The sequence below is a fragment of the Chlamydotis macqueenii genome, chromosome 3, assembly GCF_036417535.1.
Source record: "Chlamydotis macqueenii isolate bChlMac1 chromosome 3, bChlMac1.mat, whole genome shotgun sequence".
In the NCBI taxonomy this organism is placed as follows: Eukaryota; Metazoa; Chordata; class Aves; order Otidiformes; family Otididae; genus Chlamydotis; species Chlamydotis macqueenii.
This window is the reverse complement of record NC_141558.1, coordinates 66,395,046-66,421,744: the sequence shown is the minus strand read 5'-3', so window position 1 is coordinate 66,421,744 and position 26,699 is coordinate 66,395,046. Positions and strand designations below refer to the sequence as shown.

The following is a 26,699-nucleotide window of genomic DNA, read 5'->3' as shown; positions in this document are numbered from 1 at the left end:
AGATGGCTGGGGACACGGTGTTGGGAGTGTCTGCCCGGGGGAGCGTAGCTCTGGGGGACACGGCTGGGGGTGGCTGTGGGGCACTGGGTGAGGAGCAGGAAAGGTGGGATACAGATGGGGGTGGCTGTCAGGGGCAGGAAAGGGGGGACATGGCTATGGGGGGTTGTGGGGGTCGGGGACGGGGGGCACACACGGCTGGGGCTGGCTGTGGGGGCCAGGAAAGGTGGGACAGGGCTCGGGGGTGCCCGCGGAGCACACGGCTGAAACCCGCCCCGCGCCTCAGGACAGCTGCGCGCGGGATGGCGGCTGTGCGCATGCGCGCTCTCCGCCCGCGGCGGTGTGTGCCGCAGCGCCCCCCGGCGGCCTGGCGGAGGGGCGGCGGCGGCGCGCCGAGCCCGGCACGCGGCCCGGCGCCGCGTGCCCGTGTCCCCGCCCCCGCCGTTTCCCGTGAGGCGGCGCGAGGCGGCGCGAGGCGGCGGCGCGGGGCCGGCAATGGCGGGGCGCGGCGGGGACCCGCACCGGCTGCGGCCGCGGCCGCCGGGGCGCAGCGAGGCCCGGCGCCATCTGCCCGGCGCCCACATCGAGTCCTTCAACTACGCCGTCAGCGAGGGCGTCTACCGCGCCGTGCAGGTTTGGAGCGGGGGGGGGGGCGGGTTGCGGCGCGGGGCTGGGCCCCGCCGGCGGGCTCCCGCCGCCCCTCATCCGGTGCCGTTGCAGGATTTGTCCCCGCTGGAGTTCGCGCTGAAGGACAGCCGGGTGTCGCTGGCGGTGGCGGGGTTGTCCATCGCCCCCCCCGCCGTGCCGGCCGGGACCGTCTGCCAGGAGCGGAGGGTGTTCCCCGCCGAGTGCCGCGGCCTTCGCAGCACCTACCGCGGCAGGATCACCGTAAGTGTCCGGGGACGGCGTCCTGCCCGCCCGCCACGCGTGTCCCTGTCGCGGAGGGGACAGCCCCACGCCGCCGCTCCCGTGGAGAGCAAAGCCGGCCGGGCCCCGCTGCCCGTTGCTGTGTGCTGTAGTTAGGCCGCTTCCCGGTTCCACCTGCCTCGGGAGGGGTTTCAGAGAGCTCTGTCCCGCGTGGGGTCTCGGGTGTTGGCGCAGTGGGAGCTCGCTGCGCAAACTTCCATTCACGCCAACTCATGAGGGGCCTCGTCTCCCCTGCCCCTCTTTTCCGCGGGACCCTACCCTGTTCTTTGCTGTCGAATTTTCCTTGCCACCAGCCAGCCGGTTCAGAAGACCTTGGAAGGAGACCTCTGTCATCCCAGAGAGCATGAGAACCCAAATCTTGTTTCTGCAGGGACCCAGGTTTCAAAAGCAATGTCGCTCCCCTATCAAACTCCAGAGTTATGAGTCCGTCTTGTGCACATCATACATTTTTCTGAATTGCTGTGAAATTTGCCTAGAGAAGAAGGAGCATCCTTAGCAAACGTTTTCCTTTGCACTGCGGGAGGACTGCACAGCCAGTTCTGTTCTCCATTAAAGTTGTGCCATTGCGTCAGAGTTGTACTTTTGCATGAGACCCTTGGTGCATGGGAATGCTTGCTTGCAATTTCAGGTTTTTTTGGTTTTCTTTGTCCAAAGCATTACAATTAACAGTGATAAAATCGACTCTAAGTGCACGAACATGAAAGTCGGGTGGTCGCAGGCTGTTGACAGCCATTTTCCCAGTAGCTCTTAGATTTTCCCAAGCTAGAGATGCTTTTATTTTTCATATTGGAATAACTTTCTATCTTTTTTTCCCAGTGTTTGTTTGTTTAATTATTTTTTGAACCTGTGTAAATGTTTGGAACGGTTGGAACAAAACATTTTTCTGTGCCTTGTGTGGGAAGGTCTTGCCTTGTGCTGGGAACAGGTTGGTTGGTCTTTCCCACTCCCTGCCCTTGCACAGCAGGAAGCAGTGTGTCATCATTCCCCCTTCTCACTGTGCTGCCTTTTGCTGCACACTCCCACAGATTCTTCCTGCAGAAGTGAGCTCTGGTCTGCTGAGTGGCTGCTCATACCGGAGCCACTTCATACCTTTTGTCATTGCTTAGCGTCCTTCTGCAGACCTGCTGCCAGATCTTGTTATTGTAAATAAATAATTTTCTTTTACACACACTTTTCTTTCTCACTTTTCAGATCACTCGTGAACATGTTCAGTGAACAAGGCTTAGGAAGGGTCCCTGCAGCTTCGTAGTGTGGATGTCCTTTAGTTGAGCACTTTCTGTTTACTTCTACTTGTTCTTTTAACTGTTTGTTAACTTCTGAGGTTTCCTTTCATATCCTTTGGCTGTCTTTTTTTATTTAGGCCAAGTAGACTGCATCAACTTTGTTCCCTCTACTAGCAGCTTCTTTACCTGGTTCTGGACTTGTATGGTTTTCTTCTGTAAACCCATGCTGGCTGTTTTCCAGAGTGTAATATTTATGCATGTCTCTACTAGTTGTGCTTTTTGTTATCCTTATTGCTATTTTACAGTGATAGAAGTTTGTTAGACAGATTGTAGTTATATTAAATGCACAGTTAATATAGCAGGAAAGATTAAAAGGGCAACTTGATTTGCTCACTGTTTGCATTGTGTCATTTTAGGCTGACATCAGCTGGTCAGTGAATGGCATGCCACAAGGGACTGTTAAACAGCTCCTGGGGTATATTCCAATCATGGTGAAGTCCAAGCTGTGCAACCTCTATAATCTTTCTCCGCAAGAGCTCATACAGCACCATGAGGAGGAGGAGGTAACGGGGATTTTATGTGTCCGGAAAATCTTCGTTTTACGTGAGCAGTGTATCAGGCGAGCTTCTCTGTACAGGTCTTGAGCATTTATGTTTTGTTTCCAGTTTGACTTGTTAGTTTCTCTGAATGTACCCCATCTATGGTGGCTCCATACAGCATCTTGAAAATATTGCGGTCACAGCTGTCTCTGAATACAGGGATCTGTTTGGTGCCGATACCTACAGTTCCAATATATGACTTCTCAGCTGCTAACAGCTGAGGCTAGGTTGCTGTGGAGAATAGGCGTTGAAAGAGACGTTTTCATTTTCAGTTGTCTTCTGCAGCTTTTTCCTTATCTCCCCAGTAGCATGCCAGCTGTGGGGGACTGAATACAGAGTTATTCAGTGCCATATTTTGTGCTCACAAAAAGAGTGACCAAGCTATGAAAGAAAATCTACAGTGGCCATACTATTGCTGTCCCGCTAGTAGGATGCTTGTACCTTTATTCATAGTATTACTTGCTACTGAAACACTTTTTGTCTGATGGCATACTGTATGGGGAGCTATACATTTATCAGTGTTAAGCTTGCCTGTGACCAGAGAGAGATGTACCGAAACCTCTGGTTTATAAACTGAAAATGAGAACTTCAGAGTATTTATTTAAAAAATAGTTAATGTCAACTCGTCAAAGCTGTTCAGTTGACCACACAGGTTTTCTGGATTTTTTTCTTTCTTCCTTTAAATTGTAGAACATACATCCATTTCCTTGCATGATGTGCTACATTTAGACTTCATAGTCACTGTCAAGGAGTGCAGCCTTTCCCAGTGCTCTTCTGAAACACGTGTCTTGCTATGTATTTCACAGTTAAAACATTAAATGTTTGTTTTTAGTGTATAATCTGGGCATTTTTGTCTTTTACTTAAAATGCTGGGTTATGAATTTCTAAGCACCTTAAAATCATTTTTCTTCTTCTGCCAGGAAATGGGAGGCTACTTTATAATTAATGGCTTAGAAAAAGTTATTAGGATGCTGATTATGCCCAGGCGAAATTTCCCTCTTGCAATGGCAAGACACAAATGGAGAAACAGAGGCCCTGGTTTCACAGAGTACGGTAAGATGAACGGTTTCCTGCAGCATCCTGCTAGTAACTACTTGAGGATAAATAGGAGAGACCATCTATAGCTGGCTTTTGGTAGTTCATTTTGGTGTAGCTCTTGTATAATGTGTGTGTTTTTTACTACATATAAAAACAAAGGGCCAACACCACCATAATGGTACAAGCACGAGGCAGGTGCTGGCCTTGTGGGAGCTGTCTGAGCCACCCGTGCTGAGCAAGGAGATTGTATTCCAGGCCTTGCAGTACGTGTAAACTTCTGTTATGTGGAAGGTGTAACTAAAACCCTCCCGTTGGTAGAAGTCAGTGTAAACTGCTGAACTTGTTTAATTGAGTTTTTTACCCATACTTCAGGATGGCAGATTTAATTTGCATGAAGCAGATTAACTAGATTCTTGTCTGTCCCATACCTTTGTCATGTATACTCAGTAAAGCAAGTTTAAAATTTAATTAAACCAGAAAAATTACAGTTTTAAACTGAGGTGTTACCAGCTGCTGATTTGACTGGACTATGGTGCCTTGAGCACACACTGTAATTCCACATTGATTAATTTCAAGGCAGTGCCAGTTTAAACAGTCCTGTTTAGTTTATCTTTCTTTGTCCTGCAGTGGGACAGGACCAGGAAACACTGCTTCAGCAGTACCATCCAAACACAGAGATGTGAAAACTTGACCCAGAGTGCCATTTGGAAGAGTACTTGTGTGTTGCTGTATGTTACAACCTGAGATGACAGGTGGGATAGTTGAGGCTTAGGGCTTTCTTTATCTTAAAAACTGTATGCACCTTCCAAGCCTCCCTGCAAGCATGCTGGCTATCCAAAGAGATATGTCTACTAAGAACTGAATTGAGCTGGTTTAGTTAGTTGAAATGGGAGAACGATGCTGAAACTAGTGGATCTGCCTCATGTTCTCAGCTGTGAAGTACCAAAGTTTCTCTCATTAGTTGTCTCGCACCTGCTTGGATACGTCACAGCAATGCAGCCAGTTGGTTTTGTACTGCTCACGTTGGTCTTTGCTTGTGTTAATTTTTGCAGGAGTAGTGATGCACTGTGTTAAGGATGAGCACACTGCGATAAATATGAACCTTCACTACTTGGAGAATGGTTGTGTCATGGTGAATTTCATTTTTCAGAAAGAGTTGTTCTTCCTTCCGTTGGGATTTGCTCTGAAGGTAAACAGCTAATGCTTGCGCTTTCTGTGTTGAATAAATAAAGAAGTTTTGCTAAGCATTTTTGTTTAAGTAATGAGAAGAAACTAGTTCCATATTAAGTATTTTCAGTTCTTTCCTATACTGGCTGAAGAACTGTAGTCCAAACTAAGCCTGTGCCTCTGATGTAACACTGCTACAGCAGAGAAATTGTCTGCAGGGTCAAGAGAGGAGGGAGAGTTACGCAAGGGTTTTGTGGCTTTTTGCTACTGAATGGTTTGGATGAGTTACTCTTGGAAGGTGTAAGAGTTTTCCTCTGTCGGACAAGAGGCAACATGTGCTCTGGCTGCTTCCAATTGTATATATCATGATTACCAAGCGGCAGTACTGAGCTTACGTTGCTCCATTTCATAATGGGGTCCATAAGGAAATCTTCTTTAGTGTCTTTTTCATGCAGCCTTCAATTTTTCATGAACTTTTTAAAGCCTACTTAAATGTAATGAACAAATTGTTTACTTAAAGATCAGGCATATTTGTCAGTAAATACAGAATTAGTTGGTGGACAATGTATTTGCTTAACTCTGATGTAAAGATACAACTAGGAAACTTATAAGATCAAGAGCTAAAAACGTTGGATTTAAGTTTGAGCTTTAGTATATGAAGTGCTGAAGCTAAAGTGAATTCGTTTTAATAGCCTTCATCAGAAGGCTAAGTGGTCTTTCGGTTTGCGTGAGTATAAGAATCTTAGAATCACAGAATGGTTAGGGTTGGAAGGGACCTTCAAAGGTCATCTAGTCCAACCCCCCTGCAAGGAGCAGGGACATCTCCAACCAGATCAGAAGTAGCTTGAGACAATGGTGAATTAAATTCATGTTTCTAAATGAGCTTATTCTGTAAAGATAGTAAATCTTACCTGAACAAGAGAAGCCTGTTTTGAGGGTGAAAGTTTGGGTTTTCCCAAGGGTCTCATTGGATTAGGAGTACTTGTGATCATCACCAGGGTATGAATATCCCCTGCATTACTTTCTAAGCACCTCAGCCCCAGAGTATTTTTCGTTCTACATGGTGGAAGGGTATTCTCAGAGGACCGGAAACCTAAATCAGTGGGGTGCCCAAGTTCTTTTGCTGTATTTTAAGGCCAGATGTTGCTATGACTGTTTGCTTTTCTGATCTGATACATTTTTGTCTTTCAGGCATTAGTTAATTTCTCAGACTACCAGATTTTTGAAGAGTTGGTTAAAGGAAAGGAAAGTGACACCTTTTATGTGAACTGCGTTACTGAAATGATGAGAGCAGTAGTGGATGCAGGCTGTTTTACACAGCAAAATGTCCTTGAATACCTGGGAAAGAGCTTCAGAATAAAACTTAACCTTCCTGAGTGGTACAGCAATGAACAGGCTGCAGATTTCATTTTGAAGTATGTATTTATGCACGTAGTAGTGTGTGATTCAGTGTAATTTTATGGAAATTATAGGGAGATTTAAGAGTACACTGCCATATTGTATCACACTTTGTTATGAATTTTACATGCATTTATAAAACGATAGGCAGTGGCCAGTTTTTGATGGGACTCTGGGACGTTATGATAATCTGTATTTGTGGTGTTCAGAAATATGCATTTTAGTGGATTGACAGAAGTATTCCTAAAATGATTTCAGGAGACAGTATCAGTTGTTATTGAGGTGTGATTTTGTGATGTATTTGATTAAAACCATCAATATTAAAGATTAAGGAAGAGAAGGCAAGAGCTAGGTGTGTGACTGCTCAGGGCTCTGTTTAACAGAAATACTGCTGTTTGTAGCACTTTATCAGTTTCACACAGTCGTTGGCAACTATGATGAAAATTACATTTATCTTTTTAAATGGTGGAAATTAGATGCTTTAAAATCTCGCTTCTTCCATGGAATAAGTTGAGAATGGAAGAGCTGGTTTTGAGACTGTCAGTGTGACAGGCATTCAGCTAAATTTCTTTCTATAGTAAAGTAGGTGTTTGCTCGTTGAGAGATTTTTTTAGCACATAAAAAGGATCATTTGGGATGCCCAGGTCCTTGAGTGCTTGTAAATAGGGGCTGGTCAGGTGGAAACATGAAGGCAGCCTGCAGATGCCTCAGAGGAGAACTTGAAAGTCCATAGACCAGCTTTGTACTGAGAAATTTGAGTGAATAATTTCAAGAAAGTTGGAATTACTCTGATTTTCTTATTTCTAAATATTCTGGTGGGTGTTTTGTTTATGGTTTTGGTTTTTTTTTTTTTCCTTCTCTGATATGTTCTATACGTATCAGCTGAAGAGATAGAAGAGGAGGAATAGTGGAAACATTAATTGGGATGTACCCTATATGTAAGAGTGCTGGAACTGTAATTTATCTGGACAGATTCGGCCTTCAGGGTTTTGTTTTGCTTTGCAGTGAAGTTGTGAAGGCTTCAGTAGAGGGCAATGTAGAGCAGAAGTCAAAAGCTGAAAAAAAATCCTTGAGTGCTGATGGAAGACTATTGCACTTGTGTCTTGGAGAGCAAGTGATCTCAAGTGTCTTGGAAAGCACTCAGTCAGCTTTAGTGGGAATTAGGTGTGGCCTTCCTTTTTGCTTGTGCTAGAGTGTTGTTCAGCCCACGGTCTTCCTTCCACACATGGTTTGATAGCAGTGGAAATTAGGACTTTCTGTGGCAGGACACTGATGGTGTTAACAGAAATGTTTTGTGATTTGCTACTAGTTTCCAACTCAGATTTGGGGTGGGGTGCATGTATGTGGATATGTGCGTGTATGTAATTGGTGTCATAGCTACTGTAAAATAACACGCAAATCTCATCTGTTGACTGGTCCTGACTCAAATAGCTGTTTACATAAACTGTATACTTACAAGGGCATCTAACGTGGGAGTGTGTCCAATCAATCTTTCACAAGATTTGCCTTCATCTAATCAACAAGGTGTATCCTTAGCAAAACCATCCCCTTAAAAAGACAAGCTGATCATTTTTCAGCTCAGTCTCTGGATTTTTTAAAATTGTTATTTCTGGGAATTTTCGTATAATACTAAGGGCAACTGGAAAAGCTTGTTGGGCTTTTTAGAAAAAAAAAATTGGTTTGCGATGACTTAGGAGAAATTTAAAGAACAGCTAGCATGAAGAGATGGTATTAGCTGTCCTCCTTTTTTTCTCTTCGTCCAGCAAGTGTATCTGCATACACCTGACAAACAGAACTGAGAAGTTCTACCTGCTCTGTATGATGACCCGGAAGCTGTATGCTTTTGCCAAAGGGGAGTGCATGGAGGATAATCCAGACAGTCTGATGAATCAAGAAGTGCTTACTCCAGGACAGCTTTTCCTTATGTTCTTGAAGGTAAGATCTTAAAGGGTTTCAGCCTGTGAATGTAATGGTCATCCAGTCCAGATCTCACGGTGACCATGGGGACAGGAGAAGTGCAGGAGCCAGACTGAAGAGCCTAGAAAAGTGCTGGATGTAGAGTAAGTGGTGGCTGAAAAAATGCTGGATGTAGTGTAACCAGGCAGTGTGGCCAAGGAAGGCTCGGCTGTCTCAGTATTGAGTACTAAATGTGCTGAAGAAAAGCCTGTACAAAACCTGGAATAAAGATCTTCGTAGCCTTCTAGAGCAAATGAAAGCAGCCCATTCAGGGTGGCAGTCAAAGGAAGGAGGAATACCAATCTTTCTGGTGTTTGAAGGAGGTTTTGAAACAGCATACTTCTGTTCTGTCAGTTGATACAGGAGTGGTAAAGGTCCATCTTGTTGCGGTTTCACATGGTAAATGTGCAAGAAAATAACTGTCCCCCTCATCTTCCAGAAGTAATGATTTGTGATGTTACCATCTTTCTCCTATCATTAAATTCCTTTAGGGATCAGAAAGTTCATAGCAAGCTTCTGTCTTATGCAGTTAAGTTAGTTTATTACTGGTGATGTAATCTATTCCGATTCAGTATGAATTCAGTTTATTTCTGGCGGTTCCTCATTTTAGGATGAGAAGCTTGACTATCCCATGAAAATACTTGTGGAATAGTATTTCTGATCCCCAAGGAAAGATATTTCCCTGAGTTATTAGATAACTCTCTTTTAACCTTTCTTTTCCATTTTAGCCAAAATTTTCTTTAGTATTGTTTTGCTGAAAGACTAGTAAAAGTTCTCTGCTACTTGAGTAGTTTCAGTGACTTTAGAAATGAAATAAAATAAAAGGTGAGTTCTATGAAGCACTTCAGTGCTATATGGAACTGCCACCAGGAGCCAGAAAAGGTTGCTTTCCTGCCTGGCACTGTCAGATCAGCAGGGGAGTGAGTTAACAGCCCCTTTCTTAAATGCAAAGATCCTAAATAGACTTGAGCATACAGTAGACACCATGTGGCTGTATATAGTGGATTTTTACTAAGAGTTCAAAACGTTGTTGGGTGTCTTGTGTCCTTTTCCCTGTTTTTATCTAGAATCTAAGATCACAGCAGGGATAAAATTACAGGTAAAATGAAAATCCAGTCCACTATCTCAGATTGTCGAAGCAACATTTAAATACAGTGTGTCCATGGCCTTCAAGTTTTGGTTCCTAAAATTACTTCATAATGTGGTTTTGCTTCATTGCTGTATTTATCAGGCTAATCAGTGGAGTTATCTTTGTGGTCAGATTATAGGTACAATTTTTGCTTTGGGTTTTGTTTTGTTCTTTGTGAAATTCTGTTACTGTACTTTGTTTGCCAGGCTCGTCACCAGTCTGGGTGGAAGTGATTACTAAGCTGTTGGATGGGTATTTTCCTTGCAGGTCTGCGTTGGCGTGGTACCGTCAGCATTTTGATAGAATGAGTCAGTGTGGGAAATACAGCTGGAAAACTGTCAGTTCACTCATCGTTGTTCATCCCACTGATTTCAGAGGATTTCTGTAGCATGTGCAACTTACGTGAATTTCTAATTTGAGCCTTTATTTTCCCGTTTTAAATTTAAATCTCTCACTTTTAAACTGCAGGAGAGGCTTGAAAGCTGGTTGCAATCTGTTAAGTTTGTTTTGGAGAAGAGAACAGAAAAGGCAGATATCAACATAGATGCAGACAGCTTGGTGAAGGCATTCAGCTTGGCAACAGACTTTAGCAAGCCATTTGAATATCTTCTTGCAACTGGTAACCTGCGATCTAAAACCGGTAAATCTTTGGGTTTAAGAAGCCTTTTCTTTTTTTTTCCTGCTAAACAGAATGAGAAACAACATAAAACTGAGCTCTTAACTGAAAACAACTGCTTGTATGCAGACATTGTACAGTGTATCTGAATTGATGAAAGTGGTTTGAGGAAAGGGGTAGTAAAGGGAAAAAGCAGGATTTCTCCTCAAGCCTAGACTTAGTATAAAACTGGTTAGTTATTAAAACAAAACTTCTACCCAGATAAATAGTTGAAACTAAATTTAGCATTGTCCAAAAGAGCAACCATATTTTGATCTGTTTTCCCAATTATTATTTCTTCTTAGAAGGTGCAGTGAAAGATAGAGAAGGGGTTTTTGTTTATCAGGACTGCCCCCTTGGTCACGTGAACTTAAATGGAGAGAAACTGCTCCACGAATGTATATTTCACCTTACCTGGTGCTTCCCTGAAGTGTCTAGTGTGATGATGTTGTAATGGAATGCCCACTAGAAAATGAAATGAGATTAGAAAGCCACAGAATTTCACTATAAAAGTACCAGCTGCAAATCCCCGAGTTGCTTGACTGGGAATGACTTTCATGTGTTTCTGAAAGGAGTTGGATTTCAAGCAGTAGCTTGGGATTTAAAGTCTCTAGGCTTCTTGCAGGTCACAAAGTTGCCTGTGCACAGGCAACAGCATGTGTGCCTTCTGTTGTTGGGGTCCTGTGTGAGCGTCTTTAGGGCTTGTCAGTGAAAAATAAGAAACTGCCTTGTAACATCATACTTCATTTGTTAAACCTGGATGACATCTTGACATAAATCTCCATTTTGTTCCTAAGGCCTGGGCATGTTACAGGACAGTGGACTGTGTGTGGTGGGAGACAAGCTGAATTTCATTCGCTACCTTTCACACTTCCGCTGCATACACAGAGGGGCAGCATTTTCCCAGATGAGAACTACAACTGTCCGCAAGCTGCTACCTGAATCCTGGGGATTCCTGTGCCCTGTGGACACCCCAGATGGAGAACCCTGTGGCCTGATGAACCACATGACTGCTGTGTGTGAAATAGTGACAGAGATGGTGCCCGTGACAGACATTCCACCTTTGTTATGTTCCCTAGGTATGTTTTACTGGCTTGGTCATTTAATGAAGCAGTCTTCATTTTTGCTCATGTACCCTCCAAAGCGGTATCTGGGAAGGGTTCTCCAGATACCATCACTGTACACTGTTAATTTGAGAAGGTGAAATCAAGTTAAGCCTGTACTTACTGTGCTTCTGCTTAGTGATAAGTAGCACGTTGCTTATACAAGCATGTCAGCCTTTTGGAGAGCGCAAAGTTCAATGTAAACGTCTTTTAGCTGTGTGCTGTAGAGCGAAGATGTTCACTTAAGCATGAGGAATGGCACAGTGCAAGCTCTTAGAAATTGGACCAAGCAGTGAGTTTCTAATGCTGCTGGTGACTTGAATTAAACTGCAACTCCCTTGCGAGTACTACAATAATAATGTAGTAATCCTTATTTCAATCAGAAAAATGGGGAGGAGAGGGGAATCATAGAATCATAGAATGGTTAGAGTTGGAAGGGACCTTCAACGGTCATCTAGTCCAACCCCCCTGCAAGGAGCAGGGACATCCCTGACTAGATCAGGTTGCTCAGAGCCTCATCCAGCCTGGCCTTGAACGATTCCAGGGATGGAGCATCCACTGCCTCTCTGGGCAACCTGTTCCAGTGCTCTACAACTCTCATTGTAAAAAAATTTTTTTCTCATATCTAATCTAAACCTACCTCCTTCTAATTTAAACCCATTACCCCTTGTTCTATCACAACAGGCCCTACTGAACAGCTTCTCCCCATCTTTCCTGTAGGCCCCCTTGAGGTATTGGAAGACCGCTATCAGGTCTCCCCAGAGCCTCCTCTTCTCCAGGCTGAACAGCCCCAACTCTCTCAGCCTGTCCTCATAGGAGAGGTGCTCCAGCCCTCTGATCATCTTTGTGGCTCTCCTCTGGACCCTTTCCAACTGGTCCATGTCTTTCTTGTGTTGGGGACTCCAGAACTGGACGCAGTACTCCAGGTGGGGTCTCACCAGGGCAGAGTAGAGGGGCAGAATCACCTCCCTCGACCTGCTGGCCACGCTCCTCTTGATGCAGCCCAGGATGCGGTTGGCCTTCTGGGCCGCAAGGGCGCATTGCCCACTCATGTTGAACCTCTCGTCTACCAACACTCCCAGGTCTTTCTCCTCAGGGCTGCTCTCGATCCAATCCCCGCCCAGCCTGTATTTGTGCCTGGGATTGCCCCGACCCAGATGCAGGACCTTGCACTTGGCCTGGTTGAACTTCATGAGGTTGGCACGGGCCCACCTCTCCAGCCTGTCCAGGTCCCTCTGGATGGCATCCCTCCCTTCCAGCGAGTCGACGGCACCACAGAGCTTGGTGTCATCGGCGAACTTGCTGAGGGTATTGTATTCTTCATTGTGCATGTTTTGTATTTTCTGTTAAGTAATCTACAGCTTTGCCCTGTAGGTCTGAATTTTTTGATGTCTCAGAAAGCTTTTTGGTGTGGATTGAGGCTTCCTGCAGAAGTAACTTGTGTGTTTTGTTTGTTTTTTTGGCTGCTCCTTCAACCAACTCCCTCTTCTCACAGGTGTCACTCCCATTGATGCGACTCCAAGCAAGCCTTACGCGGAGTGTTACAGAGTTGTGTTGGACGGCTCTGTGGTGGGCTGGGTAGAGTGGGAGCTGGCTCCTGAGATTGCAGATACCCTCCGCCGTTTCAAGGTTCTCCTGTTTAAAATGTTTCTTAGCTAAACATCTTCAATATGCAGTGGTCAAAAGTAGGCATGTTTAGAACTTCTTTTTTATTTTTTCTTTCCCCATTTAATCTGACCCAGTAAGTTATCTTTGGCTGTATGTTAGTATTGGAGTGGGCTTTTCTGTTTTTTCTTGTTTATTTCCATATGTTTGGACTGTTGGTTTATAAAGTTATCACTGTTAGAAGAACTTTTTCTTGAAAAAAGGTGAGATAGACATATTCTATTCTCTTCTTGGTTGAAATTTTTCTAGAAGTATGTTAAAAATCTATTCTCCGCCATTTTATACTAGTAGCTACACCTGCAGTTCGCATTTTCGTTGCGTAGCCTGTTGGATGCAGGTTAACTATAAACCAGTGTTGGTTTGTGTTTCTAAATTGGTATTTCTTTGTACAAACAGATAACACAAGAGAAGAGATTTCCTGCACGGGCAGAAGTGGTCCTTATCCCGATGACAGGAAAACCCAGCCTGTATCCTGGGTTGTTCATTTTTACTACCCCTTGCCGAATGGTGCGGCCTGTCAGAAACCTGTTCTATGGAAGGAAAGAATGGATTGGTACTCTGGAACAGGTGGGGTTTTTGTATTTCCTTTATAAAGCGCTGACTATTACTCAGGTACCTGGCATCAAAAACAATGCTTTGGAAAATATTTGTGAAAGGAACTGAGGATGAGACACAGGGAGCTTGTGCTGAAGAGCTGGAATAGGTGGCAAAAGGGTTTTCTCACCTCCTGCTAATTGGTTTCCAGTAAATGTCTTAGATGGGCTGTAGGGGTCTTTTTGAATTATTGAATTCTGCTCTCAGTATTAACTTAATGAAGCTTCTGAATGAAGCGAAGGGTAGGTGTCTCGTGTGTACTGTCTCATCTTGTGTTACATCGTGTTCTCCAAACTGCCCATGGGTAGCCAAGAGGTAGATTGCTAGGGAACTTAATCTTTTGGAACAATTAAAAAGGGAGACAGGAAGGAGGACATGTTACTGCAGTTTTGTATTTCCAGGCTTGCTTTCCTTGCAGTTGGTCTGTGATTGTGACTGGTAGTTTAACAGCTGTCTGATGTTTTCCTTGCCTGCTAATACACTAAGATGCAGACAACAACCACAGCTAGAACTGAAATGCATGAAAAGACATTGGAGGCAGCTTTGTTTTGTTTCCTTCCCTTTAAAAGAAGGAAGCAAACGAGTGTTGTCCGATTTGATGTTTGCAGGTCTTCATGAACGTGGCCTCACTGGAGTCGGAGGTGGTGCCCGGAGTGACCACCCACCAGGAGCTCTTCCCTCACAGCATTCTGAGTGTTGTGGCCAACCTCATCCCTTTCTCTGACCACAACCAAAGTCCACGAAACATGTACCAGTGCCAGATGGGTAAGTGCTGTAGTACCTAACGCTGCAATTTCCTGGGCAAGGGAGAGGGGAAAAAAATCTCCCATGTGTCTATTCAGGTGTGTCTTCCCACATTCCCAAATAACAGCTCTTCCCAGCTGTTTTTTCAACATTGAGGTTGAACAACAGCCATTTTTTCCAAGGCAAAGTAAATGAAGTCAAGTTTATCATCCTGGCTGCCTTCCAGTGGGCAGTCCTAGGTTGTTGCACTCGGGTTGCCTTCCTTAAGCCTTTAGTAAGTTCTGTTTGTTTTTTATTAATTTGATGTTGTTGATCATACAGATAAGTGAAGAGCACTGCACCAGCTGTTTGGTGGTGTTAGTGTCTGACAACTGTGCTGCCAACAGTCCTCTCCTCCCCGCAACCGACAGAGGTTAACCTACTTCTAACTGGTAGCTACAGTAGATGCTCTGCAGTACTTAGTGTGAGGCTTCCTTGCCACCTGTTTTTGGTGAGAGACTGCTGTCCTGACACTGCAGCTGTTGAGAGGACACTTGCTAGGCATCTGTTGCAAAAGAGTAATGCAGCACTGTGGGGTCACGTTTTTTTCTGACAACTATTTGACAAAGATTTAAATCTATTTGGTTGTCTGAAAGAAGTAGGGATAGGGTATGTAGTGAGGTTTCAGTCAGTGATGTGCAAGAAACTTATTAAAAAAAAAAAAAAAGGCAGGCTAAGAGAAAGTGTGTGGGTAGGAACTTGAAGAGAGCGGGTCTCATTACCTCGATAGCATCGCTAGCATATTACATTTCTGACAATATTATCAGAAAGATGTCCTTAAAATGCTACCAGTTTTTCATACTTTTCTGAAAGTACCAATGTGACTATGTTTAAAACTTGTTTTCCTTGCCAATATATTTATACTGCAGAAACAAACACTTTTTGGCCTGGAAATAAGTAAGGTGTGCCTCACTACTGGAAACTCTAGGGAAAGGATAAAAAAAAAAAAAAAAAACAAAACAAAACAAACTGAAAACTCCCAACCAACCAAAACAAAAAAAAAACATGACAGCAACCTTATTGGAGATTTCAAAATTGCAGAAAAGACACAAAATCACAAATAGTCCTTATGAAATGCTATGAAAGGAATTAAGTGTTGTGGTTCATAGAAGCTTTTAGAGCTGAGCTTACAGCAATTATTAAATTCCAAGGGTTTTAAGATTGATAATCCCTCTAAACTGTAAGTATTTCCAGCTTTCTTCTTAAAAAAGATACATAGAGGATGAAACATAGACTAAATTTGAATTGACCCTGAATAAATCCAACTTTCTTTCTTTCTTTATAGGAAAGCAGACCATGGGGTTTCCAGTTTATAACTACAAGGACCGCTCAGATAACAAGCTGTACCACCTTCACACTCCCCAGAGCCCTCTGGTGCGGCCCAACTTGTATGACTATTATGGTATGGACAGCTATCCGATCGGCACCAACTCAATTGTGGCTGTCATCTCCTACAGCGGCTATGACATGGAAGATGCAATGGTAAGCCACCAAAAGGAGAAATCCTGCTGTCCTGTAAATAAATTTGGTGGGGGGGACTGGGAAGAAGGGTGGTACCTAGCTGAGAAGAGCCTGTTTTCTGCTTCTGCTGGCCCATGAACTCTGTTAGGGCAGATAAAGGAGCACAGTGGATAAGTGTGGTTACTGCGGGTAATCCTGGAGGTACTAAGAGTGGAGCGGAGCTCCCTTGTGCAAGGCAGTGGGCTTCCAGCATTGAAAAATAGTGGGGTTACAGGAGGTTTGGGCCTTTTGGAACAATGACTTGCTGGAAGGCAATGTTAAAAAGGTAAGCATCAAATGGGAATAGAAATGCTTTCTTTGTTAAGTTACTAGCAAGTATTTAACAGGCCTTTGATTCTTCTTTTTAGATTGTGAACAAATCTTCCTGGCAGAGAGGGTTTGCTTATGGAAGCGTTATAAAGATGGAGAGCATTGACCTTTCCCTTAAAGCCAGCAAGGCAGGCGATAATTTAGTATTTGGTGTCAGGCCTGGCGATCCGAACGTTTCAGAGAAGCTCGATGCTGACGGACTGCCTTTTGTTGGCTCTGTCCTGCAGCCTGGGGACCCCTTCTACAGCTTCATGAACCTGAACACAGGGGAGACCTTCATTCAGTACTATCCGTAAGTACAGCTTGTGCCCCCTGGCTCCACACACCTGGTGGTGAGCAGTCTGAGAGCAGGTGGCCCTGATGAGCTGCAGTATCTTTTCCTCCAGGTGTTCCCTTTTCTCATCACACGATAGCATCTGTGTCTTACTTAACAGAGAGAGCATGAAGGTAATGTTGTAGGTGACTCCTATGCCTGTGTCATGGCTTTTCTCGAAGCCAGTGTATGCTCCAGAGCCTGACTTATCCCAGGAGGAGAATCTGAGGCTGGTAAAAAGAATGAGCTTGCAGAAATGTTTTGCTATCTCCCAAGGACTGTTCCTCTGCCCATCCCCCCCAGTTATTTTCTGTAGCTTTTTGTTAATTGACTCGCATAAGGTGTTCTCTTTTAAAAAACTCGAAACACCAAACATAAAACCAAAACAAAGTGCCTGGTCCCAGAGATTTATCAGAAAACCTTGGGAAAGCTGTTGTTTATTACTCTATCACAGATGGTGCTTTAGCTACACTGGGCAGACTGCTGTGGACTTGTGGAATTAGTCATCCTGGTCGTAGAGCATGGCTAAGAGATTCAGTTTGTGGTGTAAGCTCAGCCTTGTCCTTGCGCTTGTGGAGCCCTTTGACTCTCCCACCCCGTGCTCCTGCTCCCCAGCTCTCTCGTGCCAGCCCAGCCTTAGTTTAGATTCCTCATCCAGAGGGCTATTTTACCTCTGTACCATTCAGCTTTTGTTAATTTTTGGTGTAAATCAGATAATTATTTAGATTCCTACAGAGAGATGAGGTTCTTAGTTCTCATTGTTGGCTCCTGCTCCCAGTTTTCCCCAGGCCCTTAAGCGGGTGTTCTCCCTGCTGTCCTAAGTGCTGCATACGCTGCTAAATCTTAGGCAGGGTTTGGAACAGAGGGAGGACAAAGGCTTTAAAGTAAAAAGTTTTGAACAAGGCTGTAAGAGGCTTATGAAGCACAGATTTTGGGTTGGTTTTTTGTTGTTTTTATTTTTTGGGATGGCCTGTACCCTGGTTGCATTTGGATAACAGCAAAATAATAGCTTTGAAACAGAAGCTAAACATAGGTACAGGCCTTCTGTGAACACTTGTGTTCATTAGGACTTCAAAGGAGAAGAACAGTAACTTTGTCTTAACATGGTACAAAATGTATTTATTCTGTCCCTGTCATCTCCAAAACAAGTGGAGAGTTTGGGCTAAAAGATCTACAACAACACTTAAGCCCGCAGCAGACGCCTAGCAAGTCCAGCATCAGGCTGAGGAGAAGCAGCACAGCCCTGAACAATGCACGCGCTGGCAAAGCCCTCTCTGCTCAATCTGCGCCTTCCCTTTCTGCTCTGAACTTTCCCCTCTGCTTTGCACTTAACCTGGTTCTTGATTTTGGTACCCCACCAAGATGGTGTGAATTTGCTGGGGGTAGGGAGAGGGGCTGCTGCCTTAACACAAAACAGATGGCACAGGAGTGCAGTTTGTCAGATGAAAGCGCAATGCCGATGAACCAGGTTTACATGATCTTTATTTGAAATCACGGGTGGTATGTTACCTGATCACCTGAAAGTTGTAGCTGTGCTTCTAGTATTAGAAAAACAAATTAATGGCACTTGTGTGATGCCATTGCATTGCTTCCTTGCCCTGATTCTTATGCGGTCTGATTTCCCTCGCTACTGAATAGTACTTTTCAAGAACAGTGGTGTTCCCCAGCTGTCTAAAGGCATTTTATGAGACTTCCGAAATGGTTTGGTTTTTTCCTTCACTTCCCTTTCCTAGCTAAAAATAATTAGCACGCCTGACACCTTTGCTGTGGTTGTTTTTCCACCTGTACAGGAATAAGGAAGTCGGCATTGTAGACAACGTCAGGTTATGCAGTAATGACCGCGGCACTGGGAAATTCAAGAAGGCTTGCATCACCGTGAGGGTTCCTCGAAATCCAACTGTCGGAGACAAATTTGCCAGCCGTCACGGACAGAAAGGTATCCTGAGCCAGCTCTGGCCAGTTGAGGATATGCCATTCACAGAGAACGGGATGGTTCCAGACATCCTCTTCAACCCGCACGGCTTTCCCTCCCGCATGACCATCGGGATGTTAATCGAGAGCATGGCGGGGAAGTCGGCAGCGCTGCACGGCGTCTCCTACGACGCCACTCCCTTCACCTTCACGGAGAAGAACTCTGCTTTGAAGTACTTCGGTGAGACTTTAGTGAGCGCAGGTTTTAACTTCTTTGGGACAGAAAAGATGTACAGCGGCATCAGCGGCCTGGAGCTGGAGGCGGAGATCTTTGTGGGAGTGGTGTACTACCAGCGCCTGCGCCACATGGTCTCGGACAAGTTCCAGGTGAGAACAACAGGGCCCCGAGATGCTGTCACCAACCAGCCTATCAAGGGGAGGAACGTGGAAGGTGGGATTCGCTTTGGCGAGATGGAGCGCGATGCTTTGCTGGCTCACGGCACGTCTTTCTTGCTGCAAGACCGCCTGTTCAACTGCTCTGATGGCTCCATAGCCTACATCTGCATGAGCTGTGGCAGCATGACGTCTCCTGTGCTGGAGAAGCCGCCGCACTCCTCCTCTGTGACAAGCAACAGGAGGTACTCCTGCTCTGTCTGCAGCAAGGCGGACACGATCGAGGCTGTCCCTGTGCCCCATGTCTTCCGTTACTTTGTGGCGGAGCTGGCAGCCATGAACATAAAAACAAAGCTCAATGTGGAGTAGCTCTGTCCTCGAGCACGGCGGAGCTGCTGCCGGAAGGGTGGAAGCACGTGTCCGTTGTCCTGCCTTTGCCCCCTGTGGGTTTCAAGCGTTAAGTCGGTTCTCAGGTTTTTCAAATGTTTGCAAGATTAATTTGGTGTTTGTATTGAGGACGGGGCAGTCGCCACGCCGAATGGCGACGAAATACGGCTCTGTCGAAGTTCGTTTGCACCTCCTGAAGGATCACTAGCTATTGAGATGTGGCGCGTGGAAATCAAGCAATATCACTGCTCCCACGTGGCTGCTGCGTTGAGAGCGGAGGGGTTCTTTGTTCTCCGAGTGCTGGCTGCAGCTGCAAAGATGAAGAGGTCATAAAACAGCATGAAGTGAATGCTGGAAATGACAAAAAAAAAAGAGAGATGTATTTTTGTTTTTGAAGAAAAATCCTTGCAAACCCTATGCCTTAATGATGGGTACACGTTGAAGTGATTGGACATGTTTTGTTTGGCTTTATTTCAATACATACGCTGTGCAACTCATGAAGAAGGAGAAGGCACAAAGTTCTACCGCTCGAAGCCGCAGCCTTGACCGCAAGAGACCAGCCCTGGCCCGGGAGCGTTTGGCGTGGCTGGGCCCAGCACCGGTCGTGGCGCGGCACCGCAGTGGGGGCGGTTTTTTTGTTGTGTTTGACTGAAGAAGCAGCAAGCAGAGGGCTCTCCAGCCTGGCCCCCACCCCAGATCGCAGCCCTCGCTGTAATGCGTGGACGCCGTGGGACGGAAGCTCGCCGTTGCCCCGTTCGAGGCGCACAAGCCCGGTCCCCTGCAGCAGCGGCCGCCGCCCCGGTAGACGCCGGCCCCGTCCCTCTCCACCCTTCCCGGCCGCCGGGCATGTGCCCCGGGCGGCGGCCTGACGCTTTTCGTTAAAGAGTTCTTTTGTACGTTTCTACATCACCTGTCCTCAGAGCCGTGCCGGGGGCGCGGGGGGGCTCCCCGGGGCGGGGCGCGGCTCAGGGCCCGGCGGGACCGGGACCGGGTCCGGGACTGGGGCGGTTCTCCCAAGGCTTGGCGGGCGGCGGCAGCCGGGAGGCGGTGGGGGTGTCTCCCGTGGGCGAGGCGTGGGGCCGCCGCACGCCAGGCGGTTCCTGCCCGCTCTGCACCAGCCGCAGGACCTCGGCGAAGGAGGGGGCGGGCGGCGGCGGGGCTGGGGCCGGTACCGGGGCCCGCTCCATGGCGCGGGTGGGGGAGGGCGGCGTGGGACGGGCCGTACCACCGGTGCGGGGGGGGAGCGGGCGGTGCCATTGTAGGGGAGGGAGCAGGGACGGAACCATTACTGCCGGGGGGGGGGCGGGGGACAGCGGTGTCACCGCCTGGGGGAAGCGGGAGCCGCCGCGCTGGTGGCAGCCCCGGGGCCGCCCCGCCGCGATGCCAGGTGATGGGCGTCGCAGCTGGCGGCGGCAGTTGGGGACTGAGCCCTGGGCTGAGGCTGCCATGGAGGTACCCTGGGTGCTGCTGGCCGCTGTTCTGCTGCCGCTCCTGCCCCGTGAGTACCCCCGGGAGGGACGGGGGACAGCCCCGGGCGGCGGGAGGGCCGGTGGCCACACAGCCCGGGCGCGAAGGCTGAGCGTCGCCGAGCTGGCGGCCGCGGGCGGGGACGCAGTGCCCGTAACCGTACCTGTTCGCCCCCCGCAGCTGGGAAGGGCGCCGGGCCGCTGCCCACCCTGGCCCCGCCGCTGAGCATGGTGGTGGGCGGGCAGCGGCGGCGGCTGGTGGTCTGCGTGGTGAGCGAGCTGGGCCCCGGCTCCGGCCACGCCGTCTGGATCTCCGGCGGGAACGGCAGCGCCCTGCAGTCCTTCACCTACGGGGCCTCCCCGGAGGATGGCGGCACCGTCTGCACCGTCTCCCTCCTCCCCGAGGACCCCCCGGCCGAGGGGGATCTCGCCTGCCACGTTGGGCCCAACAGGACCTCCCCGGCCCACACCTCCAGCCCCGTCCGCGTCACCGGTACGGCCCCGTTGACAACCCCCAGCCCGGTGGCCCCGGTAGCCCGAGGCCGGCGGGGAGCAGGTGCGAGGCCCCGCGGGCCAACGTCGCTGCCCCAACCGGCAGGCGCAGGAAGGGGTTTGTGGCCGCACCTGGCACCCGGCCGCTGCCACCGCCGCCTCCCCAGCTGCTCTGTCGTCCCGCAGGCGACGAGGCGGCGGCAGAGTTGTGTCCCGGCAGCGCGGCTGGTGAGTCTGCAGGCCCTGCCACAGCGGGAATGTCCTCTTCTGGGGAGGGACCCGGCTGGGGCTGTGTGGTGGTCGGGGTGGGTCCCCACAGCGTCGTGGGGCTGGGGAAGAGGGGGTCGGTGAAGCTCCATTTCGGTGGGGAGGGTGGGTCAGAGCCAGCCAGCTCCTGGGCACAGCGCAAGGGTGGCACAAGCTGTCTCAGGGACGCGCGACAGTGGCAAAAGCCCGGGATGGGCCCCCGGGAGCCCACGGGGCCTGAAGCCTTGGGGACGCTCCCCCCGACCTGGCCCAGGAAGGGGCGTGGGGGCAGCGAGGCGCCCATAGCAGGCGTCACCCCGTCCCCTCCGTTGCAGTGCCACCCGCCCGCGCCTCGGCAGCCGTGCTCGTGGCCGTCCGGCTGGTGCTGCTGAAGGTCGCGCTCTCCGACGCCCTCCTCACCTCCGTCCTCCTCGCCCAGAGCTGAGGGCCCCGGGCGGAAGCCCACCCCCAAGGGGTAAGTCCTCCTCCTTTGGCCTTGGGGGCGCAGAGCGGGGAGAGGAGACCCCCAAATGCTGAAGGGAGGGAACGGACCCAGTGTTGTTTGGGGGGGAGGGATGACACCCTGTGTGGGTGGGGAAGAGAGAGGGGCTGACACGTTTTTGTGGATGGCCGGGACCTGGAAACCTGCGGGGTAGGAGAGGGCCCCAAATTATCTGGGGGCATGGAGAGAGCCCTGAGTTACCGGGGGGGGGGGGGGGGGGGGGGGCGGGGAGGTAAGGGCCAGCCCCCAGATTTCCAGGGACAGGCAGGGGCCCCGGAGGGCTGGGTGGGAGGTGGGGGTCGGGGAGGGGTCCGGGGTGGGAGAGGCGGGGTGCACCCCTCCCACACCCCCCGGGCCCTCTGCACCGGGGCCACGTGCGCGCCCGCCGCCACTCACGTGGGGGCGCTGGGCGGGGCAGTCCGGAGGCGAGTCTACGGTGGCCGGGAAGGGGTCCCTCGCGTTGGCTGGCGGGGGGCGGGCGGGGATTGGCCGGGCGGGCCACGCGCGCCGCTGGGATTGGCGGGCGCCGCGCTGTTGTTATGGTTACCCCGGCGGGGCGGGCGGGGCGCTCCCGGAAGCGCGGCCCCGGAAGTGGAGCCATGGCGGCGGCGGTAGCAGCGCTGCTGCTGCTGCTGGCGGCGGCGTTGGCGGGAGGCGATGACTCGGACTGGGTTCGGCTGCCCAGCAAGTGCGAGGGTAAGCGGGGCCGGGGGCGGGCTGGAGGGGCCCCGCCGGAGCGCCCGGGCCCGGCTCGCCGGGCGGAGCTGCGGTGATGGGCCGCCGCCCGCTTGGGCCGAGGGGTGGTTGCTAGTGCGGGGACTGCCCGCCTGCCGCCACAGCCCCGCGGGCGGAGGAGAGGAGTGAGCGCGGGGGAGCTTTGCGGTGGTCGCGGCTGCTGCGGGCCTGGCTGGGAGCGAGCACCCACCCGTGCCCCTGCAGCGACGCAGAGCCTCCCACGGCCTGTCCCTGCCGGCGACTGTCTTCCGTCCTTCCCTGGATGAGAGGTTTCGGGGCGCCCTGGCAGCTACCGCTGTTTCCAGTGACTGGCTGTTCGTAGCTGGGGCCAGTCATCTCTGCTGCTCAGTCTGGCCTCGGTGATGCTTCCTCTGTGAGCAGCCCCTTGACTCACCAAAGGCTTCACAGGCAATGCAGGGCAGGTCGTGGCAGACCTTTGCTATCTGCTGTGGTTTCCTCTGTCTTTGCTGTGCAGGAACACGTGGAGCTTGACAGCAAAGAGAAAAGGAAGAAATGAAACTCTTTGCAAAGCTTTCACTGCTGAGGAAGCAGCTGTGGCGATAGCGATGTCTGAGCTGTGCTGTGGCACCTGCGTAACCTCACAGCAGCATCACAGCGAGCACTGACTGTGGCGCTGCTCCTCTTCCTGCTCAGGCATGGAACCTGTGTCAGCGCACAGCGATAGCTGTGGGCAGCACTTGGAGAACTGGACCCAGCAGTGAGCACTCCTGGTACGCGTGGGGAATCTGCAGCACGTGGGGTGTGGAGAGGGACATCCTCGAGGCCTGAGTGCAGAGGGGCTGCAGGAAGGAGCATTCGTCCCACCTGAGAAATGGCTGCTGTCGCCTCCAGCCCCTGGGGCCAGCAGCGTAAGGACAGCGCGGGAAGTGTGCACAGGGCTTCTCAGCACGTGGACGGCAGCCCTGGAGGGGCCACCTCGCTCTCTTCCTGCCTGCGGCACATCTCTCTGTTCATGTCATTGCTTAGGAGAAGACTTTGTGGCTCATGGCTGTCAGACTGTTCCTGCTGGGGCTTGGCCCTTCTCTCAATGTGGGGCTTGAAGAATAGGGGGCTCCTGGCAAAGAGGAGCGCACAGCACAGGACAGAGCTTTCTCCAGCCTCTGGGGACCCCAGCTTTTGGGGAGGAGTGGCCACACTGTGCCTGACTTCCATCCTTCCACATTTCCAGTTGTAAACCTCGGAGACATTTGTTTCTGTTCCTCTGTTGGACACTTTGTTACAGAAGAAATAAAGCTTTTGTTTCCTTTTTTTTTAGCCTTATAAAAAAAACCAAACGCGCTGTGTTATGAAGCTGTGGTTGCTGTGGTCCCTGCTGCAGGCAGTGCCTCATGTGGTGCTGCTGGAGCTCGTGCACCCCTCGTGCAGTGACGCAGCCCGTAGCCAGCATCTTGTCCCACCACCTGGCCAGCTGAACCCTGCCAGCTGCTGGATCCCCAGTGTCCCCTGGGAGAACTGTTACGGGCTGGGATGGGCTGGTGTCGCGAGGAGGAGCTGTGTGACCCACGCTGGGGCTTGCGTGGTGGAAAGACCCCGTCCTCTTCCAGGATGAAGGGAGCAGCTTGTGGCGCGGAGGCAGAGGCTTCAGTGTCTGCGAGGTGGAGCTGTCAGGAAATCCGCAAGCAGAACTGGCACTGTCTGCCTCCCCAGCTGTGCCGCAGCAGCTGGCTGCACTTACACCGAAGCATTGATTCGCATGTTTCTGCTTCAAGGGATCTCCAGTGGAATCAGCTGAGCTGTTCCCAGTTATTTCCTCGAATGGCCCAGGCATCTGTTTTCTGCTCACAGTGGCTCTAGTGCGCCCGGCTCCTGGCGCTTGTTTCTGCCACTGCCCATCCGAGCGGCGAAACCCCCTGACGCGCCTGTGCTTTCCTTCCCGCAGTGTGCAAGTACGTGGCTGTGGAGCTGAAATCCGCATTTGAGGAGACCGGCAAGACCAAGGAGGTGATTGACACCAAGTACGGCTTCCTGGACGGGAAGGGCTCTGCCGTCAAGTACACGCAGTCGTAAGTGAGAGCAGGACGGGTGGTCTCCTGCCGCCGTCGCTGCCTGTGGTCTGCAGAGCTGGGGGTTTCGGGAGCCTGCGGGCAGGCTGCGCACAGCTCCTCTGAGAAAACAAAACTGCGCCAGGACTGGGGGGTGGGCAGGGCAGGGCAGCTGGGGAGGGGGGGCTCCTTCTGCTTGGGGGGAGCCTGGGAGCCACAGGCTGGGCTGAGGCTCATCCTGTGCCCGGGCTGATGCTGGGGGACAGTGCCAAGCCCGAGCTCTCCCTCCTCTCCTTGCAGGGACATCCGGTTAATTGAGGTGACCGAGAACATCTGCAAGCGGCTGTTGGATTACAACCTGCACAAGGAGAGGAGCGGCAGTAACAGATTCGCAAAGGTGAGGGCTGTTCCCCGTTTCTCTGCTCCCAAGTGTCCCTTGCCCACCCCCGCGCTGCCAGGGCTCCGAAGTGAGGCTCATTCTTCCCATCTCCTGGATCTCCTGCCAGCATCCAGCGCGCGAGGCTGCACTGCCCCTCAAGTCAGGTGTGGGGTGCTGTCCCTGGGGGGTTGGGCCGGCCCCCACCCTCGCCTGCATAGAGGGAGCCAGGGGCTGCCTTGCCTCATCTGTGTCTTCCTGTTGTTTTTGGGAGTAGGTTTGCAGAGGGAGCCTTGCTGCTGCTTGAACTCCCTCCTGGTAGCGCTGATGCCCCAGGGACCTCGATTTTGGCTGGCCTGCTTGTACTTGCGTCCCTGGGTGGGGTTGTATGGCTGGTGCGGTGCTGGGACGGGAGAGCGGGAGCCTGGCGGGAGGAGTGCTGCCGCTTCACCAGGCAGCGCTGCTCCCCCAGGGCATGTCGGAGACGTTCGAGACCCTGCACAACCTGGTGCACAAGGGCGTCAAGGTAGTGATGGACATCCCCTACGAGCTGTGGAACGAGACCTCCGCCGAGGTGGCTGACCTCAAAAAGCAGGTACCCGGCCCGGTGGGATTTGCCCTCGGTGGTCGCCCTAGCCTCGTGGGCTGGAGCACAGGGGGAGAGAAGGTCTGGGGGGTGCGCCGCCGGGAATCGGGGTGTCGGCAGGACCTGCTGCCCGGGTCCTGGTCGTGCCCCGGCGCCTGGCTGGAGCAGGGCTCTCCTCCCCTGCGCTAGTGCGACGTGCTGGTGGAGGAGTACGAAGACGTGATCGAGGACTGGTACAGGCACCACCAGACCGAGGATCTCTCTCAGTTCCTCTGCGCCAACCATGTGCTAAAAGGGAAGGACACAAGTAAGTCCTGGCCGCAGCCGGGGGCAGCACAGGCTGGCTGGGGAGCGGGGGGAGTCCTGCCGGGGCACAGGGAGCCCCGCTTGTCCCTCAGGGCCTCCTCTCCTCCCCAGGCTGCCTGGCAGAGAAGTGGACTGGCAAGAAGGGTGATTTGGCAAGCGTGGGGGAGAAGCAGAGCAAGAAAAAGAGCGGGAAGAAGAAGAAGAAGAAGGGCCGGGAGGAGGAGAGCGAGGCAGCTGCCGGCCTCCCGGAGGCAGGGGAGGCCCTGGAGGAGAGCGGGGTGCAGGAGCAGGCTCCCCTCACCCACAGCCCGGCCGATGAGCTTTAGCTGCGCAGCCCCTGCCCCCGAGGGCTGTCTGCTCGGGGGTCTCGCCCTGCCGTGTCCCACGGCTACGGAAGGAAAAGGGACGTGTGTGGGAGCGACCCCGGAGCGCCTAGCCCACGCGTGCCAGCCCGGGGGCGGTGCTGCGAGCAGAGGTGGGTGGGCACGGAGCCGCCCACCCCGATCTGCGGGGGCTCGGCCGCGGGTGCAGCCTCGGGGCCGGCCCCGCGCCCTGCCCGGACTGTAAATAAAGACGTTTTTTCGTCCGCTGCCGGCCCTGCTTCCCCCGCCGCGAAGCTGCCGCTGCTCCTCCGACTGCGCCCCGGGCCCGGGGCAGCGCCGGCGGGCGCAGGGTCCCTGACCTCTCGCCCCGGGCCCGGGGCAGCGCCGGCGGGCGCAGGGTCCCCGACCTCTCGCCCCGGGCCCGGGGCAGCGCCGGCGGGCGCAGGGTCCCTGACCTCTCGCCCCGGGCCCGGGGCAGCGCCGGCGGGCGCAGGGTCCCTGACCTCTCGCCCCGGGCCCGGGCCCGTCCGGCCGCCGAGGCACAGGGCGGGGGGGGCGTGGCGAGAGGTGGCGGTGGGAGCGGGGATTGGCGGAGC

The 26,699-nt window shown here is 51.2% G+C and overlaps 3 protein-coding genes and 1 long non-coding RNA gene across 5 annotated transcripts; 3 read left to right on the top strand and 1 right to left on the bottom strand.

The window, feature by feature from the left end:
* Positions 1-492: 492 nt before the first annotated feature.
* Positions 493-19,972, top strand: POLR1B (RNA polymerase I subunit B). Its single transcript, XM_086743436.1, has 15 exons — positions 493-630; positions 718-885; positions 2,564-2,710; positions 3,667-3,799; positions 4,837-4,973; positions 6,143-6,366; positions 8,113-8,284; positions 9,903-10,074; positions 10,887-11,168; positions 12,688-12,821; positions 13,254-13,424; positions 14,060-14,216; positions 15,520-15,716; positions 16,103-16,356; positions 18,168-19,972. The coding sequence occupies exons 1-15, from the start codon at positions 493-495 to the stop codon at positions 19,048-19,050; spliced, it is 3,369 nt and encodes a 1,122-aa protein (XP_086599562.1). The 3' UTR covers positions 19,051-19,972.
* Positions 19,186-20,261, bottom strand: LOC147601279 (uncharacterized). Its single transcript, XR_015258001.1, has 2 exons — positions 19,979-20,261; positions 19,186-19,378 (listed from the first exon to the last, which is right to left on the bottom strand). It is a non-coding gene; the product is annotated as an uncharacterized LOC147601279 (long non-coding RNA).
* Positions 20,262-20,404: 143 nt separating this feature from the next.
* PTCRA (pre T cell antigen receptor alpha) lies at positions 20,405-23,778 on the top strand. Of its 2 annotated transcripts, none has more exons than XM_086743441.1 (5): positions 20,405-20,566; positions 20,716-21,027; positions 21,213-21,254; positions 21,608-21,747; positions 23,164-23,778. In XM_086743441.1, the coding sequence occupies exons 1-4, from the start codon at positions 20,449-20,451 to the stop codon at positions 21,715-21,717; spliced, it is 582 nt and encodes a 193-aa protein (XP_086599567.1). In that variant the 5' UTR covers positions 20,405-20,448; the 3' UTR covers positions 21,718-21,747; positions 23,164-23,778. The 2 variants fall into 2 exon arrangements, with proteins under 2 accessions (XP_086599567.1, XP_086599566.1); XM_086743440.1 differs by having other exon boundaries at positions 22,985-23,778.
* Positions 22,327-26,367, top strand: CNPY3 (canopy FGF signaling regulator 3). The gene is made up of 6 exons (XM_086743439.1): positions 22,327-22,470; positions 24,410-24,533; positions 24,813-24,909; positions 25,361-25,483; positions 25,664-25,781; positions 25,892-26,367. Exons 1-6 carry the CDS (start codon positions 22,374-22,376, stop codon positions 26,104-26,106), a joined length of 774 nt encoding a protein of 257 aa, XP_086599565.1. The 5' UTR covers positions 22,327-22,373; the 3' UTR covers positions 26,107-26,367.
* The last annotated feature ends 332 nt before the right edge of the window (positions 26,368-26,699 follow it).

Coding starts and splice junctions, on each gene's coding strand:
- PTCRA (XM_086743441.1), top strand. CDS start 20,449: ATGCCAGGTGATGGGCGTCGCAGCTGGCGGCGGCAGTTGGGGACTGAG. Junction 21,028..21,212: donor CAGCCCCGTCCGCGTCACCG/GTACGGCCCCGT, acceptor GTCGTCCCGCAG/GCGACGAGGCGGCGGCAGAG. Junction 21,255..21,607: donor GTGTCCCGGCAGCGCGGCTG/GTGAGTCTGCAG, acceptor CCTCCGTTGCAG/TGCCACCCGCCCGCGCCTCG.
- POLR1B (XM_086743436.1), top strand. CDS start 493: ATGGCGGGGCGCGGCGGGGACCCGCACCGGCTGCGGCCGCGGCCGCCG. Junction 6,367..8,112: donor GCTGCAGATTTCATTTTGAA/GTATGTATTTAT, acceptor CTCTTCGTCCAG/CAAGTGTATCTGCATACACC. Junction 13,425..14,059: donor GGATTGGTACTCTGGAACAG/GTGGGGTTTTTG, acceptor TGATGTTTGCAG/GTCTTCATGAACGTGGCCTC.
- CNPY3 (XM_086743439.1), top strand. CDS start 22,374: ATGGCGGCGGCGGTAGCAGCGCTGCTGCTGCTGCTGGCGGCGGCGTTG. Junction 22,471..24,409: donor GCTGCCCAGCAAGTGCGAGG/GTAAGCGGGGCC, acceptor TCCTTCCCGCAG/TGTGCAAGTACGTGGCTGTG. Junction 25,484..25,663: donor TGGCTGACCTCAAAAAGCAG/GTACCCGGCCCG, acceptor CCCCTGCGCTAG/TGCGACGTGCTGGTGGAGGA.